At 44.9% G+C, this 17648-nt stretch overlaps 1 protein-coding gene across 2 annotated transcripts in view; it reads right to left on the reverse strand.

Moving 5' to 3' along the window:
* UACA (uveal autoantigen with coiled-coil domains and ankyrin repeats) overlaps positions 1–17648 on the reverse strand; it is a 55340-nt gene that overhangs the window by 13363 nt on the left and 24329 nt on the right. The window contains exons 1-7 of one of the 2 annotated variants that reach the window (XM_066592967.1): positions 11381–11836; positions 7507–7640; positions 4620–4708; positions 3675–3739; positions 1985–2042; positions 1821–1891; positions 1592–1698 (exon numbers count right to left, since the gene is read on the reverse strand). In XM_066592967.1, coding sequence (XP_066449064.1) covers positions 1592–1698; positions 1821–1891; positions 1985–2042; positions 3675–3739; positions 4620–4708; positions 7507–7640; positions 11381–11416 — 560 coding nt within the window. In that variant the 5' untranslated portion in view covers positions 11417–11836. Of the gene's footprint in view, positions 1–1591; positions 1699–1820; positions 1892–1984; positions 2043–3674; positions 3740–4619; positions 4709–7506; positions 7641–11380; positions 11837–17648 lie in introns of those variants that run through there. The other variant, XM_066592966.1, reaches the window with a different exon arrangement.

Below are 17648 nucleotides of genomic sequence, written 5' to 3' on the forward strand. Positions count from 1 at the left end.
AACAAGTCTCAGTTAATCAAACTACTAACAACCAGTTGTCCGTGAGTATGTATGTATGCATGCATGTGCTTCTTATGCTCCAACCCCTGATGATGTAATCGCAGGTCCTACAACATATGTAAAACACAGAGCCTGACTGACAGAAGAACACCACAGTTAGGGCTCTTGGAAGGGGAGGACAAAAGATATAACTCATCAGTCCTGACAGCGGACATTGACCTACAGTCACCACAGCGATCCGGTGAGCTAAAGGACTTGCAGTGATGTCACTGCTGTGGGAGAGCCATTCTGCTGTTTGGTAAAAGAGGTTCACTGAGCTAAAGGACCTGTGGTGATGTCACTGCTGTGGGAGGAGCTATTGTGCAGTTTAGTAGAATGTTCTGTATACTGGATAAGCCAACAGCCGCCAGCGGAACCTGTGATGACGTCACAGTCATGTGATCACCTGTGTGGGTGAAGTCAGGGATCACATGACCAGGGGGTGATCACTGTATCACAGGGTCTGATCACTGTATCCCGGAGTCTGCTGAGCTGGTGATGCCTGGAAATCAGCATGGATGTACCAAAACTGCGTGTGTGTGATGTGTGTGAATCAGGATGCATGTAGTATAGCTGTGGGTGTAATGTGCTGTGCTCTGTTTGTTATGTGTGTGGGGTCAGCATGCATGTAGCAGAGCTGTGTGTGTAATGTGTGGGGTCAGCATGCATGTAGTAGAGCTGGGAGTGTAATGTGCTGTGTGTGTAATGTGTGGGGTCAGGATGGATGTAGTAGAGCTGTGTGTGATGCGTAGGGATCATAATGATGTACCATGTAGCAGAGCTGTGTATGTCCTGTGCTGTGTGTGTGAGATCAGGAAGGATGTAGTAGAGCTGTATGTGTGGGGATCATAATGGATGTACCATGTAGCAGAGCTGTGTGTGTACTGTGCTGTGTTTAATGTGTGGGAATCAGGATGGATGTCGTAGAGCTGTGTGTGATGTGTGGGGATCATAATGAATGTACCATGTAGCAGAGCTCTGTGTGTGTGAATCAGGATGTAGCAGAGCTGAGTGTCTCATGTGCTGTGTGTAATGTGTGGGAAGCAGGATGGATGTAGTAGAGCTGTGTGTGATGTGTGGGGTTCATAATGGATGTACCATGTAGCAGGGCTCTGTGTGTGTGAATCAGGATGTAACAGAGCTATGTGTGGGGATCATAATGGATGTACCATGTAGCAGAGCTGTGTGTAATGTGCGGGAATCAGGATGGATGTAATAGATCTGTGTGTGATGTGTGGGGATCATAATAGATGTACCATGTAGCAGAGCTGTGTGTGCGCAATGTGTAGGAATCGGGATGGATGTAGTAGAGCTGTGCGGTGTGTGGAGTCAGGATGGATGTAGCAGAGCTCTGTGTGTGTGAATAATTTGCAGGCTCAGGATGCATATAGTAGAGCTGTGTGTGTCATGTGTGGGGATCATAATGGATGTACCATGTAGCACAGCTGTGGCACAATGCACCACCAGAAACACCGGTACTATAATTTCCTAATAATTACTAGTAAATCTATATACATGATTAACGCTTCTGAACACCTCTGCCGTCACATACTTATTCTGCTTATCCCGGGCATTAATATCTGCTCCTTTCTCTATCAAAAGTTGGCAAATAGCTGGGCGACACATCTGTGTGGCCAATGCCAATGGGGACCTTCCATCCTAGAATACAAGAAAAGTAGAATTGAAAGCAACTATCTTCTCAAACTTTGACTCAGAAATATGAAACATCGAATAAGGTGGTGAAAACAGCAGCAATAAAGTAGAAGAGATGAAGTCCTCACCAAGTCTTTGGCATTTACTGAAGCCCCATGATCGCACAGAAGCTGCACACTGGAACAGCAATCAGACATGGCTGCACAAGAGAAAACAGATCCAGATGTTGGAGACCAATCGTTTTGAAGGACTGGAGACATTGATCTGACATTTTGACCATGTGTTCTCCTACCTGCATCGTGCAGTGCTGTCCGGCCTTGCAGATCCACATTCTCAGTTGGACAGTTAAACTAGAGATAAAACAGAAAAAAAAAAATTATTAAATTACCTACATGCGTGCTTAATAGAAATACTTCGGCTTATCTACAAAATATAAAGCATTGAAGAAATTGCTAAGGTTTGGTGACCCAATGTCCAACATTCTGTTTCACTGAAAGCCACTTTAAGAGTCACCATCTAGTAGCATGTTGGACCTCCTTTGGCCTTCCGAACCGCAGCAACTCATGGTAGCATAGGTTCCATCAGGTTGAAGGCCAGAATCTCTCTTCATTTGTGCCTCACGCTTGTTATTTCCCCCCAATGTACAGCCAAGCAACATGTTCATGTCCCACCATTACTGAAGAGGCCTGTGCACTTCGAAACATGTTTTATTGCTTGCAGGAAAATCACAATAAGACGACAAAGTTGGAGTCCTCTTTCTCTGCTTTCTTTAATGGGAGGTTGCGCCATTCTCCAGTTTTTCCCATTTCGCATCACTGTATGTCCAATATTAGTTGGGCGGTTACCTGGTTGGACAGCAGCTTTTCAGTTGATACATTACTAATATCCACTCCCAGGGTGGCAACATAGTCAAAAACAGTTTTTTTGGCATCACCACAGGGTTTCTCTACTTAACTTTTTTGCCTCTTCACCAATCGTAGGGCTTATTCAGACGTCTGTATATCGGCTGGGATTTCACGCCCGGATGACATACGCTGTCCCTCTCTGCAGGGGAAGGAGGCGGGATGGGATGGGCCGGGAGCAGGGCAATGAGCTCCCGCCCTCTCCACTGTTTGCAATGGGAGGGGCGGGACAGGGGCAGAGCCAAGTTCCCCCTCCCATTGCAAATAGTGGCGAGGGGCGAGAGCTCAGTGCACTGCTCCCGGCCCATCCCATCCCGCCTCCTCCCCCTGCAGAGGAGGACAGCGTATATTAGCCGGGCGTGAAAAAACAGCCGATATACAGACGTCTAAATAAGCCCTTTGACAGTAATTGAACTGGAACTGGTCATTTGCCGTTATAGCCATTTATGCTAAGGAATGACAGGTTGTGCAATTACACGTACTCAGAGCAACGGCGTTTCATTCCGCTGCATCGCCTGTTCTTGAGAGCGATTCTTGACATCCTCCTCTGACTCCTTTTGTCAACAAGTTGTTTGTATCCACAGGATCCCATTATGCTGGATGCGTTTTCTCATCATTCTCGGTATACTCTACACATTGTTGCATGAGAAAACGACACAAGTTTGGCCGTTTCTGAAACCCTGTTCCTGACTAGTCCAGCACTGATGACCTGTTCTAAGTCAGTCGCTTGGATCACTCGACTTTCTTACCATTCTAATGTGGATTCACACTAATTCACAGAAAACTTGTCGCTTGATTTTAAGCTGCATTTCAGGGTCGCAGGTCTAGTTTCCATATAGGGAAGCTCCAAGCATGGGTAAAACACTGCGCACACTTAAAACTCTTCATTTAGAAAACCACTTTGCTTCTTGCTGAGGCAAATTAGCCCTAATGTGCTTAGCTACATGGAAACAGCCATAAACAATATGCAGCATTACTATTTGCATTGCAAATTCATGCACACCTCATGCACTTTGATTAAAATCTTTTCCCAAATTAGGTGTAGCAGACACACACCTTTATAATCATCTTATTACCTACCTGCAACAGCTTCTGCAGACAAAGGGAGTGTCCATACTTTGCTGACAAGTGCAACGCATTGCGGCCTGAAACGAGAAAAGACAAACAAATTGCTGAAGACACTAAAAAAAAAAAATGATGGGGGAAGTGCAGATTTTCATTCTCCAACTATAAATCCAGTTGTAGAACATTTAGAAGGAGCGCTAGAACCAACGACCGGGAAACACACAAAAAGAAAAACATCTATTCGCCTGTTCTCCACTGCAAACCAAGCAGCTGGGAAGGTTGCTGCTGAAGCAAGCTGCCTCCCGACTAGGCCACTTTTTTTTGATACTGCTTTAAAATGTACTAGTACTGGGGGAAGATGGCGCAGATATTTAATCTAAGGCCTGCTTCACATGGGCATATTTGCACGCACAATACGCAGAGAATAGAACCCATTGATTTTCAATGGGCTTAGTCACATTTCCATATTTTTTATGTGCATTAAAAAAAAAAATAGAAAAGGCTCTATTCTTCTGCATAACTGCACAGCCAAGATCCCCATAGAAGTCAATGGGGGCACGCAAAATACACAAGGAAATGTGCAAAACAATTTTGCAGGGAAGAGAACACATCTGGAACTAATAAACCATTTTAATCAGTATATCCTTTGTCTGCCGCACACAAATGAACATGACCTGTGGGGGCAAAAAAGAATAAAATACTCCGATGCGTGCACAAAAAACATTCATTCCACAAATACGCTTACATTTGCATCGCTTGGGTTGGATTTTGCCGCAGTTTTTGGTGCCGATCCGCAACCGCTTTCACCAATCTAATGGGATGAAGTTCTCTGCAGTCTGCATTATAATTTGCATGCAGATTTCGATGCTTTTTTTCTACAGTATTTGATGCAGATTCTGCACCAACTCTGCTACTTGTGAATACACCCCAATAGTGCAGTTACAAGCCCAGTCAACATACCAGCAGCATCCGGGGCCGTGAGATCGACTCCATGTAAGAGGATGGTATTCAGACACTCCAGGTGACCCTTTGAAGCAACAACATGGAATCTGAAAATAGAGAAATTAGAATAAATTGTTACACGTAACAAGTAGATTAAGTACGATGCTGCATCCTTATAGTCAGGTAGTAACTTCCCGCAAGCCTTTCAAATAAACACATCAATTCCTCCTGCCCAGTAATCACGACTAGAGATGAGCGAGTATACTCACTAAAGACAATTGCTCGAGCGAGCATTGCCTTTAGCGAGTACCTGCCCGCTCGAGGCAAAAAGTTTGGGTGCCGGCGGCGGGCGGGGAGCTGCAGGGGAGAGCGGGGAGGAACGGAGGGGAGATCTCTCTCTCTCCCTCTCTCCCCCCGCTCCCTCCTGCTGACTGCCGCTATTCACCGCTCCCCCGCACCGTCACCTGAACCTTTAGTCTCGAGCGGGCAGGTACTCGCTAAAGGTAATGCTCGCTCGAGCAATTGCCCTTAGCGAGTATGCTCGCTCATCTCTAATCACGACTAATATATTGAGAGACGGAACCAAATCCGGATTTAGTCGAAAGTTGGTCGCACACAAGAGAGAGACGGCTTGGGCATTATTTCACTGAAAGTAGCAGATGCTTGGAACAAACGTTCAGCAGACGAGGTTGGAAAATCAACAGTAAGTGAATGTAAGCATATCTGTAGTAAGAGGGAAATAAGGCAGACTAGATGGGCCATGTGGTCGGTCATCAATCATCCAGGTTTCTCCGCACAGTAACCAGCGTCACATAGAACATTGCCCTGAAGGCTTCCCAAAGGATCTTGTTTAGTTTCTGCTCATGGGCTAAATAATCAGATTTATGCCTTTCTGCTGCCACTGCCAGATATGTAACTTTCCATAAATGGCCAAGACATTCAGACTAGCAAACAAACGCCAGGATGATCAGCTGCTACAAAACAATCTTTGTAAGAACTCGATTTCCCGGGAAGGTGGTTAAATGTGAATTACTGGGCTGTAGAATTTAGAAAATGCATTGCACTTATCAAATGTGTTGCCTAATCCCATGCAACACCTTGAAGAAGAGTTCCAATCCAGAGACATTGGGGGGAATTTATCAAGCAGTCCGCACCAGTTTTATGGCACAGAAAAGTCACAAACATCAGATTTATATAGTGTAGAAAAGTTATAAATCAAGGTGCATGCCATATTGGAGCTATACTTTGCAATGGGGGTTGGTGAGAAAAGTTGCAAAGTGGCAAGAAAGGTGAGCAATGGTAACAACGGAACAATGATACTTCTGCTTATCGCTGGATCGCGCAAAACTGGCCGATAATTGTTCAGTGTAAACACTACCAGTGACCTAAAGACAAATCATTAATTCACTAATTGTTCATTTTTTAGGCAGATGATCGGATAATCTATTAACGATCGCCTGTTTGCTGTGAATGGAGGTAGTCAGCCACAAGTGATCTCCGGTCTCAAAAATCACAAAGGGGAAAGAAGAAATTTTGGAAACCCACAGAATTTTTCTGCACAATTTTGCAATAACTGATATGTATGAATGAAGCCTTAAAAAAATAAATTAAAAAAAATAAAAAAGCCATAAATGATTATTGACAGCTTCAAACTCACAGAGTTTCCAGTTAAGGCCGCCAGCACATGGCAGAACTTGATTCTGCATGTGGGTTCCGGCTCGGACCACGGCCGGTGACCCATCATACCGGTCGTCTTTCTTCTTTTCTGTACTGCAAGCCGCTATCAGACATGCACAGCACAGATTTTTATTTTTTTTAACTCCTACTTTTCCTGCAGAATCCATGGCTGCAGAGGGCTTGTATTGACTCCAATCGAAGTCGTCCGTGAAGACACCGCAGGAAAATGGAGCATGCTGCGATTTTTCCTTCGTGAGCGGAAACCACAATGGATTTCCGCTTGTGTGCAGGAAGAATTGATTTCCCATAGCATGCCATGGACTGCATTTGCTGCGGATCGGTGGTTCGGACGCCCCATCATAGATTCTGAAGCAAAAATCCGCCTGTCTGCAGGCGGCTTAAGACAGATTTCACACTAGCACATTTGTAGCAGGTTCAGTTATACAAAAAAAGAAAGAAAAAAGGAATTGCACAAAAAGGAAGTGAGTTGAACGGAAACGGATTGCTCTGTTTTTTTCAGTCTTCCTTTGACTACATACGATGGGGGGGGGGGATCAGTAAGACAAAAAAAATATATTTTTTTAAAATCCATTTTTGTTCCATTTCTTGAACTGGAAACAAGTGTGCCGCATTCTGCACTTCTACCCGCTTTGCTGCTTCTACGATCAAACCGCTAGCGTGAAATTGCCCTATAAGACTGGTCTCCATTTTTTGAAGTCTGCTAAAGTCTTCCTACAATTGCCCATACGTTTTACCCAACTGTTGGCACAGCCGTTACCACCAGCGCAGCAAACGTTTGCGTGTTTAGGTAGGCAAGCCACAGCCAAAACAGCTCTTGGGCCGACTTGGTTTGAGTATTAAAATTAATTGTCCCCCATTCTTCTTTCTTCTGACGCCATCTGTCGGGGAACGTTGAGCCACTCGTATACACGGAGGTGTCTGGCCCACCCTATTGGTGGGTTTGGACAACTAAAGTCTACCATATAAATGCAGAAGTAGCACAACGCACAGTGCCACATCGCCGCATGTCGACTAGTGTTGCTTTTACCTGGAAGCAACATAACGTCTAGTGCAGCCCTTCTACGTTTTCTGATGAGCAGGAGGGATGTAAGCAAGTCTGTGCAGAGGCAGTCTACTGTACAGCAGCTAGGCCACTTTGGTACAAGCAGGGTGCTCGCCCAGACAAAATTCAAGTCGTACTAATGACACCATCTGTAGTAAAACTTACGCAGAGCGTCCTTCCAAGTCCAACTTGCTGGGACTGACCCCCTTCTTCGTAAGAGTGGATGAAATCTTGTCGACATCTCCCCTCTCTGCCGATCTCATCAACCGATCGTCATACTTATTCCAGTCAGCAGTTTGCTAGAAAGGAAAGATAATATTAGATGCTTATTATCACATATAGCGCTCCATAAGAATCAACACCTAATCACCGGGCCGTAATGAAGAGTTCACAGAGATGTGATGGACTAATAAGTAAACAAGCCGATTCTCGTTTGAGCGAGCGACGTCACCGCTAACTCGTTGAGCCTGTTTAGACGGGCAGATCGTCATTGCCTCTTTCGAACGAGAATGGGTCAATCTTTCACATTCACTGTATAAGTGACTGAGAACGACCAAATGATAAGTGAACGAGCCAACAACGCTTTTTACGCCTGCAGAAAATGGGCAAAGAAATAGTGATTTGGGGATTTATGTACTTTAAGAACAGGGGTCGTCATTCCCTAAAACTCCAAGTTTCCTCATCACAAAGATCCCCATTGCCAAGATCCCTGCAATCAGATTTTTGCCATGAGAATTAGCAAGAATTGTGAAGTCCAATAATCTTCTCTCCAAATTACTACAAGCGTCTTGGCAGCTCATCCATCTACAGGTGCTGCCAAGATACACAGCATCAACTTTTATCACTACACCCAAAAAGTTATTATTGTGGAAATACAAAAAGTTAGACTTGCGAAATGTGAAAAAGCTCACAAGATGGACTTCCAATGTGATGAATCATTTATTGCAATAGTCTCGTCCAACTCACGACAACATGAAAACAACTAAGGCCTTATGTCCACCCGCACGCACGGATACCACTGCCGAGTCTCGCTGTAATATCAGTGCGTGGAGAGGAAACGACTGTTTCTTACCTCGCCGGGTCCAGCGCGGATGTCCTCTGAGCAGGGCTGGATCTTCTTTCTTCAGTGTGGTGGATGCGTCCAGGGTGGCTGGCGGATGTGCCCGGCGCATGCACAGTGCTCGCTTTGTTTTTGAATCCCCTGCTTTACCGCGGATATGTGGCACCTCCACAGCGACGGCTGCGGGTGTGCCGCGCTGGGGACAGCTGCCATTGATTTCAATAGAAGCAGTCCCTGCGGGATCCACAGGACAACTGAGCAGGCTGTGATTGCTTCCCATGTGTACGACCCGCACGGCGGGGAAAAAAAAACAACTAAAAAACATCACATCCACAAGCATTAAGTTGCCCTACAGATGCTAATGCATCCCTACAGGCAGCTAGAGCTGTGGGATCTCCTGTGCGGGGGACATACTCAGATTTGATAGTTAAAATCCGCCCGTGGACATTGGGCCTTATAGACAAACAAACCAAGTTCCAGAATATCAGTCTGCTACATTATAAGCGATATTCGAGCGCCAGTTTTATGCAAATCTGAAATCACTCTTTTGGATGAATTCATGCACACTAGTGATTAATTCCTCGCAGTGTGTTCTACCTTTGGGAGTTCCCTTGGATTGCCTCGCCCATCGATTTCGATAGGACCTTAAAAGCCATTGCATGCCGTGTGATGTGCACGCAAGTGCGATGTGAAGTCTCCCATTCAAGTCAATTTCATGAGGATTACAATTTCACAAAAACGCTTCACATCGCCGTAAAAAACAAAAAACAAACCACAAAACGCACATTGGCAAGCGCAGAATTAGACTGAGTTTATTAGCCACATATCGCGCTCGCCTGTCCGTATGTAGCCTTAGGCAACTTTCTGGGGCTTGTAGTACGGCTATGTTTTAGTGCCTGTATTACAGTTGCAATATTGCGGAATCCTGAGGCTTCGTTGCATCCCAACGATTGAATCCTGGTTCAGTAGAGCTGCGGGTAATGCGGATGTAATACATATTTTTCAAGCTGGTCCCACTTTGAAGGATTTAAACCGACCCATAAGTCCTAATAAGGCAGTGATATAGGTGCATGGATAATAACGTCATTACACAGGAATGGGAACTTGATCAGGGCCGCACGCTTGTGTCTATAGCCGGTCGTAACTAAACCAAGCTGGCAGTTTAACGGAAAACAAGGAAGGCTTTACAAGCAGGTCCAAAGACAGCAGTAAAAAGGAAAACAAAAAAAACATTTGACAGCACATTTTTCTTTGAGTATGATCATTGCCTTTAATTATGGCATTTTGAAATAATCACAACCTGTCCTAAAAGTTGTGAAAAGTTGTAAATCTTTACTGCGCTGCCTGAATGGGATCATTAAAAGTTTCCCTATAACATGGAAAACCTTGTAATGCACATATGAACATCCTTAATGGGATTAAACTAGGATCACACCTTATACCTTACTCACAGGATAGGGGACAACGTGCTGATTATCGGGGTCTCACTGCTGGAAAATGTGGTTCCTGCATTCCCCTCTGCCCATCACTGCAGGGAGTGCTGCCCCAGCATGCGCAGTCGGTGCTCCATAAATTTCAATAGGGCTGATGGAAATCCCCGAGCGCTTACTGCTCGCCTATTTTCGGTGGTCTCATTGAAAGTGAATGGAGCGTACTTGCGTAACCCGTGCTCCATTCACATTCAGTCTTCTCAATGCGGGGTGCAACAAGCCCACAATGAGGAAGAAGATATAAATAAAATAAAAATAATTCTTGTTATTTGGATAGGGTCAACTTATTCCGCAGAACTTTCAGGTAATTTATCACCCCCCACCCCAAGTTGGGTACTCATTTTACCGACCTCGGAAGGATGGAAGGCCGAGTCAACCTTGAGCCGGCTACCTAAACCAGGCGGTGATTGAACCCACAACCTTCAGGTCGTGAGCGAGAGCTTAGGACTGCATTCCTAGAGGACACAGAAACCCCATTTCTTGGGATCAAAACGGGGCCTCAGCAGTGAGACCTACTGCTCAGCAAGTTATCAGTTTTGTGGAAATGCCCCATCCTACGGAATTGGTCTTGTACACACAAAAATTGTGAACTACGGATCTTCGCAATAACCTTATGCATTTTTTTTTTCTTTTTAACCCGGGCTGAGAATTTCATGATTCTCCTTTGCCCGATTGAGCTGGTGACATCATCAACTCGCTCGCATTGCAGAATTCTCGCTCACTTGTTGTTCAGCATTTCATATTCCTATGTGAACCCCTGAACGATCAGTATTTAAATGGCACAATATGTGCCCGAGCCGGCTGAAACTGAACGACGTACGAGAAGCATACAATTCTCACTAGTTGTTCAGTTGTTGGCTTGCGGTTAAACCAAACAATTATCGTTCAGTCTCGCTCGTTTGAACGATTATCTGCACGCTAACCGTTCCGTCTAAACGCAATATTAGACTGCAAATTAAATGGTCAATGTGAGTTAATGAATAATTAGTGACAGCAAATGCAAGTGATACTATCAGCCTGGCACTTGCTACACAGCCATGCTAATAGGGATTACACAGATGACCGAGTTCTGCACAGCAGGAATGCCGGTACTTGCAGGTGCCCCATCCCTTTACTGGACAGGTGTCATCTACTTTCAAGCGTTGCACTACATTAAAACTAGGAAATATGCACATATTTGCATTGTTTGGGTAGAACAAAGAACGAACCCAACTGTTTACGCAGACAGTATATGTCTATTCTATAGAATCAGGGAGACCCCGTCACAAGTTAAAAGAAAGCTGCCCAAAATTTAAGGCAATAATAAAGTAGTAATTAATTGCAAGCCTTAGTACACAATAACCCAAATCACATAAAAGATGACGCGCCAATAAACAAAAAAAGTGCTAAGTGCCACCAGAAAGGAACTATTTTTGTCAGTGTGGTCATACGGTTTAGCGTTCATGTGACAAGTATCTTTAAGACTATCGTACAACATCTCAATGCTTACCTTGTGCTTGGAAGAACAGGTAAACCAGGGTGTCATCCTGGTCCTCCCAAGCTTCAAACCAGTTACCAGGTTGCACGGCGTTTGCTGGCGCACCACCACGTCAGCACATGTTCACGTCCTAAACACACTATGCCAACATCCATCTGCCCTAAAGGTAGGTGCCCCCTTCCTGCCCAGAGACAGGGGAGCACCAAGCTGTCATATCCCAGTCATTTCTCTCCTGCTTCCTCGCCTCTGTAGGACTTGGAAGTTGTTTGTGATGTTACGTCCCCCTCCTCCTCCTCCTCCTCAACGCTGCACCCCTCGCTCTACTCTTTGAGGCTCGGCTCCTCACACAAAAATAGTGGCTTCTCCTAAATCTCGCCCCTTGTAAACACAACGTCTCTGGCCTTTGTCCCAGGGGGAGGGTTGCTCTATTTTCTGTCTTGGAGGAGGTTAACAGCTGAGATAGTGAGGAGGATCTGTACACACATGCCCTGCATTCCCATGTACTGAGCCATCCGGCGGCCTCCTATCTCGGGGCAGGGAGCATTAGAATAACAATTACAGCACTGACAGCGGGCTTTACAAGTCATTGGTTAGATGTCCCCATCACTGACGGAGGAAGGACAAGAGTCGCCATTCTTTCCAACATCAAAAGATGAAAGTTAAAGTTCTGGGAAATGTGAAAGCAATCTTTCTTCAAAAAGCACACAAACACGAATTATCTAGTGCTGCTACACAACGAGTCGCCTGATGGCCATCAATTATACAAAGTAAATCAAGTGTTCTGTGAGGAAAAAAGTTCTGGGTTAACAAGCGGCTCTTCATAGAAAAACTTGAGGTGGACCTAAAACTGAATTAAAAAATTGCCAAGCTGCCCATAAAAAAAATATATATATATAAATTTAAAAATAGTAGATTTTGACCATTTTGGCCAACTGTCATTGTGAACATTTTATGTGAACTGTGTGGCGATTAAAAATCTCATGCAAGATTTTTTTTTTTTTTTTAAATCAAAGTACTTCCCCAGTGGGGAACATGGGCAGAAGTACTGTGGTGGCATCCATGGGCACCGACTACAGTATCTTTTACACAGGACTGTTAGTCGTTCAGTGAATGGAGGGTGCTGGGAGAGCTCTTCCGGTTGCCACCTCCATTCACTGTGAACGACTGTGATTTTACACTGAGCAAGAAGTCTCTCGCTATTAGAGTTTAGTGATTATTGAAGTAGTTGGGTTGGGAGTGCCCAGATACTCCTGACTCAGACTTCCATTAAAATGTAATAGGTGTAAAAAAGTCAGGTTCTCTAAATTTAGCCTCTTTGAAGAGTGGCGGCGGCTCAGTGGTTAGCACTGTTGCCTTGCAGTGAAGGGGGTCCCAGGTTCAAATCCCCATCATGGTCAGATTTAGAGATGAGCGAACGTGCCCGTTTAGGGCAATTACTCGAACAAGCAGCGTTTTTTTCAAGTAACTGCCTACTTGGGCGAAAAGATTTTGGGGGCGGCGGGGTGGAGCTCTCTCCCACCCGCTCACCCCAGCGCCCTGCGAATCTTTTTGCCCGATTAGGCAGTTACTTGAAAACAAGCGATGCTCGATCGGGTAATTGATCTAAATGTGCACGTTTGCTCATCTCTAGTCAGATTCAAACCTAGAACTCCAGCACTCGTCTTTGTAGCAGATTTCTTGATTGTGGAGCTTAATAAGCCACAAATCCAAAACAGATTATGTGGTATCCATACTTTATGCATGAATATGTTTAAGTAGACCACACTCACTTGGTCTACATAAACTTATGGTTCAGGTCTGATGCTCACGGTGCCCATTGTAGGCATAGTCAGCGGTGGAGATGGGTCAGTATGGGCATATTGACCAGTCTGCATCTATGCAATCCCATACGTAGGCAGCAGCGATGAACTGTGTGATCTGACACCTTTCAATGTTAGCCAACAGTAACTTTTCAAGCAACTTGTGTTAAAGCATTTCCCCTGTGGGATGATCAGACAAGATGGGCTAGTCTTCACTCCCCACATGCATCAAAGAGCCTTGGCCACCCACAACCCTATCAACTCAGCTTCCTGTGACCACTTTTGGAAGGTAATCACCACTATATACCAGGAACACGCCACAAGATCTGAGATGTTCTGACCACGTCATATACCCACATCACAATTTGGCCATTGTCAAAGTTGATCGGATCCTTAAGCTTGCTTTTTTTTTTTTCTGCTTCAATCAAATCAACTTCAAGAACGGCCTACTTACTTGCTGCCCGATACCCCACCCCTTGACAGGCACGATGTAACCAAGCTAATCAGTTAATCCCTTCGTCTGTCAGTGGTTTTAACATTATGGCAGATTGTGTTAGGTCTCACCATAACAAAAAAAAAAAAAAAACAACTAAAAAGTTTCTTTAGCAAACATTGTTACACGCACATGGTACAAGTCCATCCGTCAATTCTACATCGCCTTTTTCTACCACTGATACTTTCTATACCCAAGCTCCAGAGAGAAGTAGTATTCGAGAACTTCTTCGCAAGCCTGATTTTGGCTTGGCAGCAAGACACCAGAGAGTCCCTTTCAGGGGGTAAAAGAAATAAATGACAAGATGTGGTGACCGGAACGAGAGACGAGCCGCGAATACCAAGTACATAATGTACATGAATATTAATGGTTTTCTTTTCACCACCGCAATGTTTGACAATAACTTCACCCTTCTTGTCACTAAAATATTATTGCCATTCAGCAAGCGTGAGAAACATGAAAGCCGGGGGAGCTGACGTCTGGCTGCGGGATCAGGCGGCCGCTGGTGAATGAACATTGTGCTGCAGGGGAAGTGGACAAGTGAATAGAGAGAACGGGAGGACTCGTCTGCCAATCACCCTCCCCCTCCTAAAAACTCTGCGGTGGAACAATAGCTCATTACATGGTCCGATTAAAGGGGAAAAAAAGTTGAGATTAGAGAGCCAGGAAACCACAGCAGCATTTCCCATGGCCCCGGCAGGGGCTGCTCTATACATCTCCACAGAAAGGAGTGTACAAAGAAACTTTTATAATGGAAACGGCACTTTCTAGAGGAAAAAAAGTTTTAGAAATGGTATCGCAGAGGAGCAAAGCAGGATCAGATCAATATATAGATATATAAGCACAAGGGGTCTATAAAATGTTCAACTAGCAGATGCTGAGCTTATCAGCTTTACATGGATGTACGGCTGCTGCCACCAGCGGCGCTGCCACTTCCTGTCAGCAGAGGTGCAGAGCAGGAGGGAAGCCATATCAGTTTGGCGAATCAGAAGCACCATGAAATCCCTTATTTCCCAACCCACTCATACTGCCACCTAGAGACGCTGTTCAGCAAGTGTAATTACACATTCTAGTTTAAAGTTATTAGAGCCTCTCAGTGGCCTTAAAGCAACCCTCCGGTCCTGGACAGATAACGGTAGCTGAGAGATGGCTCCCTGATTACCCGATGCACACTGTGCATTAGTTTGCATCAGTAGACTAAGACCCCATATGGTGCTTTGACTGACCAGTGCTAGTCACACCGCTGAGAAGCCCACCAATCCAGAGAACGGGAGTCCCAGTATTTCCCCTCCTCCTCCTCACTGCAGGCTTATGGCACTCCATGCAATGAGGAGGTGGTTAAATGGAGCGATGGCAGTGCGCTGCATTCACTTTAAATGGTACTGCCATGGCACGAGTACTCGGCAATTTCCATCAGTCCCAATGAAATGAACGGAGCAGCAGCTGCACGGGCCTGGCCATCGCTCCATTTAATGTGCCGTTATTAAAAGGTAGGACTAGGAGAGGGACACATGACTCCTGTTAAGATCATGGGTGACCTTCACCAATCAAAAAGTTATCCCCAATCCCGTGGTTGAGGAATAATTTAAGATTTTGAGATAACCCCTTTAAGTTCTTCAGTCCCAGAGACTTATCTCCTCTACACTCATCTTCATTGCTAAGTAACTTAGGCCATGTTCACACTGCTGCCATCAATGGCTTGGCCACTTCTGGCAGCAAGAATAGGGCGGCAGACCGTACTAGCCTTGCCATTAAAATGACAGATACTATGGACTCCACTCTAAGTCAATGAGGTTTGAATCAGACATGTGAAAGGACCCAGCAAAGCATGGTGTCTTCTATTACTAGCAGAAACCATGATGGAAATGAGAGCTGATCCTTAAAGAGGCTCTTTGGTCCCGGGCAACAGTACAGCCATCTTGGTGACTACTTGATACACACCATGCACTGGTAAACTAAGACACTGCTCACATGAGCGGCACCGGCTAATCAGAGCAGCATGTACCATCTTTGACTATCAATGTGCGAAGTGCATCAGGTAGCCAGAAAAATAGTGCAGCCATCTTGGTTTATCTGAGACCAGAGGGTCACTTTAATTTCTCAAACTTTATAGAAGTCGTCAGTGTTGAGACAGAAACTAATATGTACTAAGCAGAACTAAGTAGTTACAATTGCATAGAAATATTGGGTGGTACTATAACCAGTCTGTTCACGTATTCATGAAAGATCACTCCTTCCAATCAGGGCTAATGCCTGCCAGGCAGAGGGCACAGAGCCCAGCTTGAAATCGAATTAATGGGCAACTCCACCTAGAATGCACAATTTTTCAACTGTTTTGCCAGTTGATCCCTAAAATACCACATTCATCTAGAAAATAAATCCTAGACAACCACTTTAAACCAATCTATGTCGAATATATCAAACTATACCACGGTCTCAGTGTTGGTGAGGCCGGCCGCAATGATTTTGCGAAACAAGTGTGCTACCGCAAAGTCAGAAGCGGTTTGAAGCAGCGCAAAACAGTAGCAAACAGGAGAGGAGTATACAATGTATTTTATTTAAATACTATTAAGCCCCATTATAACTGAGTGGGGGCATAAGGGTGGCATTATTACCGAGTGGGTTACAAAAAGAGGTGCAGATTGTGTAGGGCCTACAATGGATAACAAAAGGAGGAAACTATTACTGTGTAAAGCACCCCGGGTGGTATAATTATTATTTGGGGCACTATGGAAAGATATGGAAAATGGAAGCAGGTTGCTGGAAAACTGAGGAACCAAAACACATCTGTGTGTCACTCTGTAGATATGAAAAGTGACCAGGAGAAGCTGCCATGGAGGTCTGGAGCAGATGGAGAAGAAAAGGGAAAGTAAATTACTCTATTCAAAAAGGAAGTTATCACTGGATATAACAGTACTGTAATCACTTACACTACAGAGTGCCTGTGTAGAGCAATTATCTACTGCCATATTGTCACTGTGTGGTGGCAATATTGGTCATCGTATAGCGTTATTTTTAGTAATAGTATGGTGATAAAATGCAGCTATGGTTGTGGGGTATTCTTGTCCTTCATATACTGGGTTATTATTGGTAAAAATGATCTTGACAGTGGTCTTCATTTGGTAAAAATATGGTAGCATTACTCAGTCACTATATAGTAGTAATATATTATAGTGGGTCCATCTTTCGATGTTCAGAAGTTGGAAGGTATGTTTCATAGAAAAACGACTCTGGCGAGCTCTGCATGCTGCGTAGGCTTCCAAACTCTACTGTGGCTGCAGCTAGGGGGTGAGCTGACCCACGCCCAATTGTGTGTGACCCTTAGCTGCTGGTGGTGGCCCACCGACAACGAGGTCAAGTCATAATTTTCTCCCTCCAGGACCACTTTGGGTTCCGTCTACCAAACTGAAGCAGAAGTTGTGAAGTAGCCGTTGTGACTGTAACACTTGTTTACGATGACAGCAATAGATCAGGGAGATCTTTAAAAAGCTTGTCTTCTAAATAAAATAACACGGAGGCATCAACACATCTGAGTGACATCCCGGCCGGCCTGATTTATACCCGTCTAGAACCGCACAGGATTCCTGCCCAGCGTCACCAAACCTTCTGTCTGCGCAGACCGTAAATATAACATTTTTCTTGGGACCCTTAAGGCTCTTAATAAAGTCCAAGAGCGCAGAGAGGTATAAAAAGACAGGCAGTATTTAAAGGTCTCACAAGGTGACACATTGGAGAGAATTACTGGGGACACAGCAAGAATGTCACCGGAATCTGCCCACGCTCACAGGCTTTTTCTGGTCTTCTGTATCCAACCCATAGCAGACTATCTAAACCAGTCGCACTCCAGGCTGGTGGTCCGAGGGGCTACATGCCCAGGCAGCCTGCCGAGGGAGTTAAGAGTTGCTCAATACAGGAAAAAGAAAAGTCGCATCATACACGATTTTTCTTTTAAAACATTCATAGCAGTGGGTGGATTTATAGTTCGGGC

The sequence above is a fragment of the Eleutherodactylus coqui genome, chromosome 2 (assembly GCF_035609145.1).
Source record: "Eleutherodactylus coqui strain aEleCoq1 chromosome 2, aEleCoq1.hap1, whole genome shotgun sequence".
Lineage (NCBI taxonomy): Eukaryota > Metazoa > Chordata > Amphibia > Anura > Eleutherodactylidae > Eleutherodactylus > Eleutherodactylus coqui.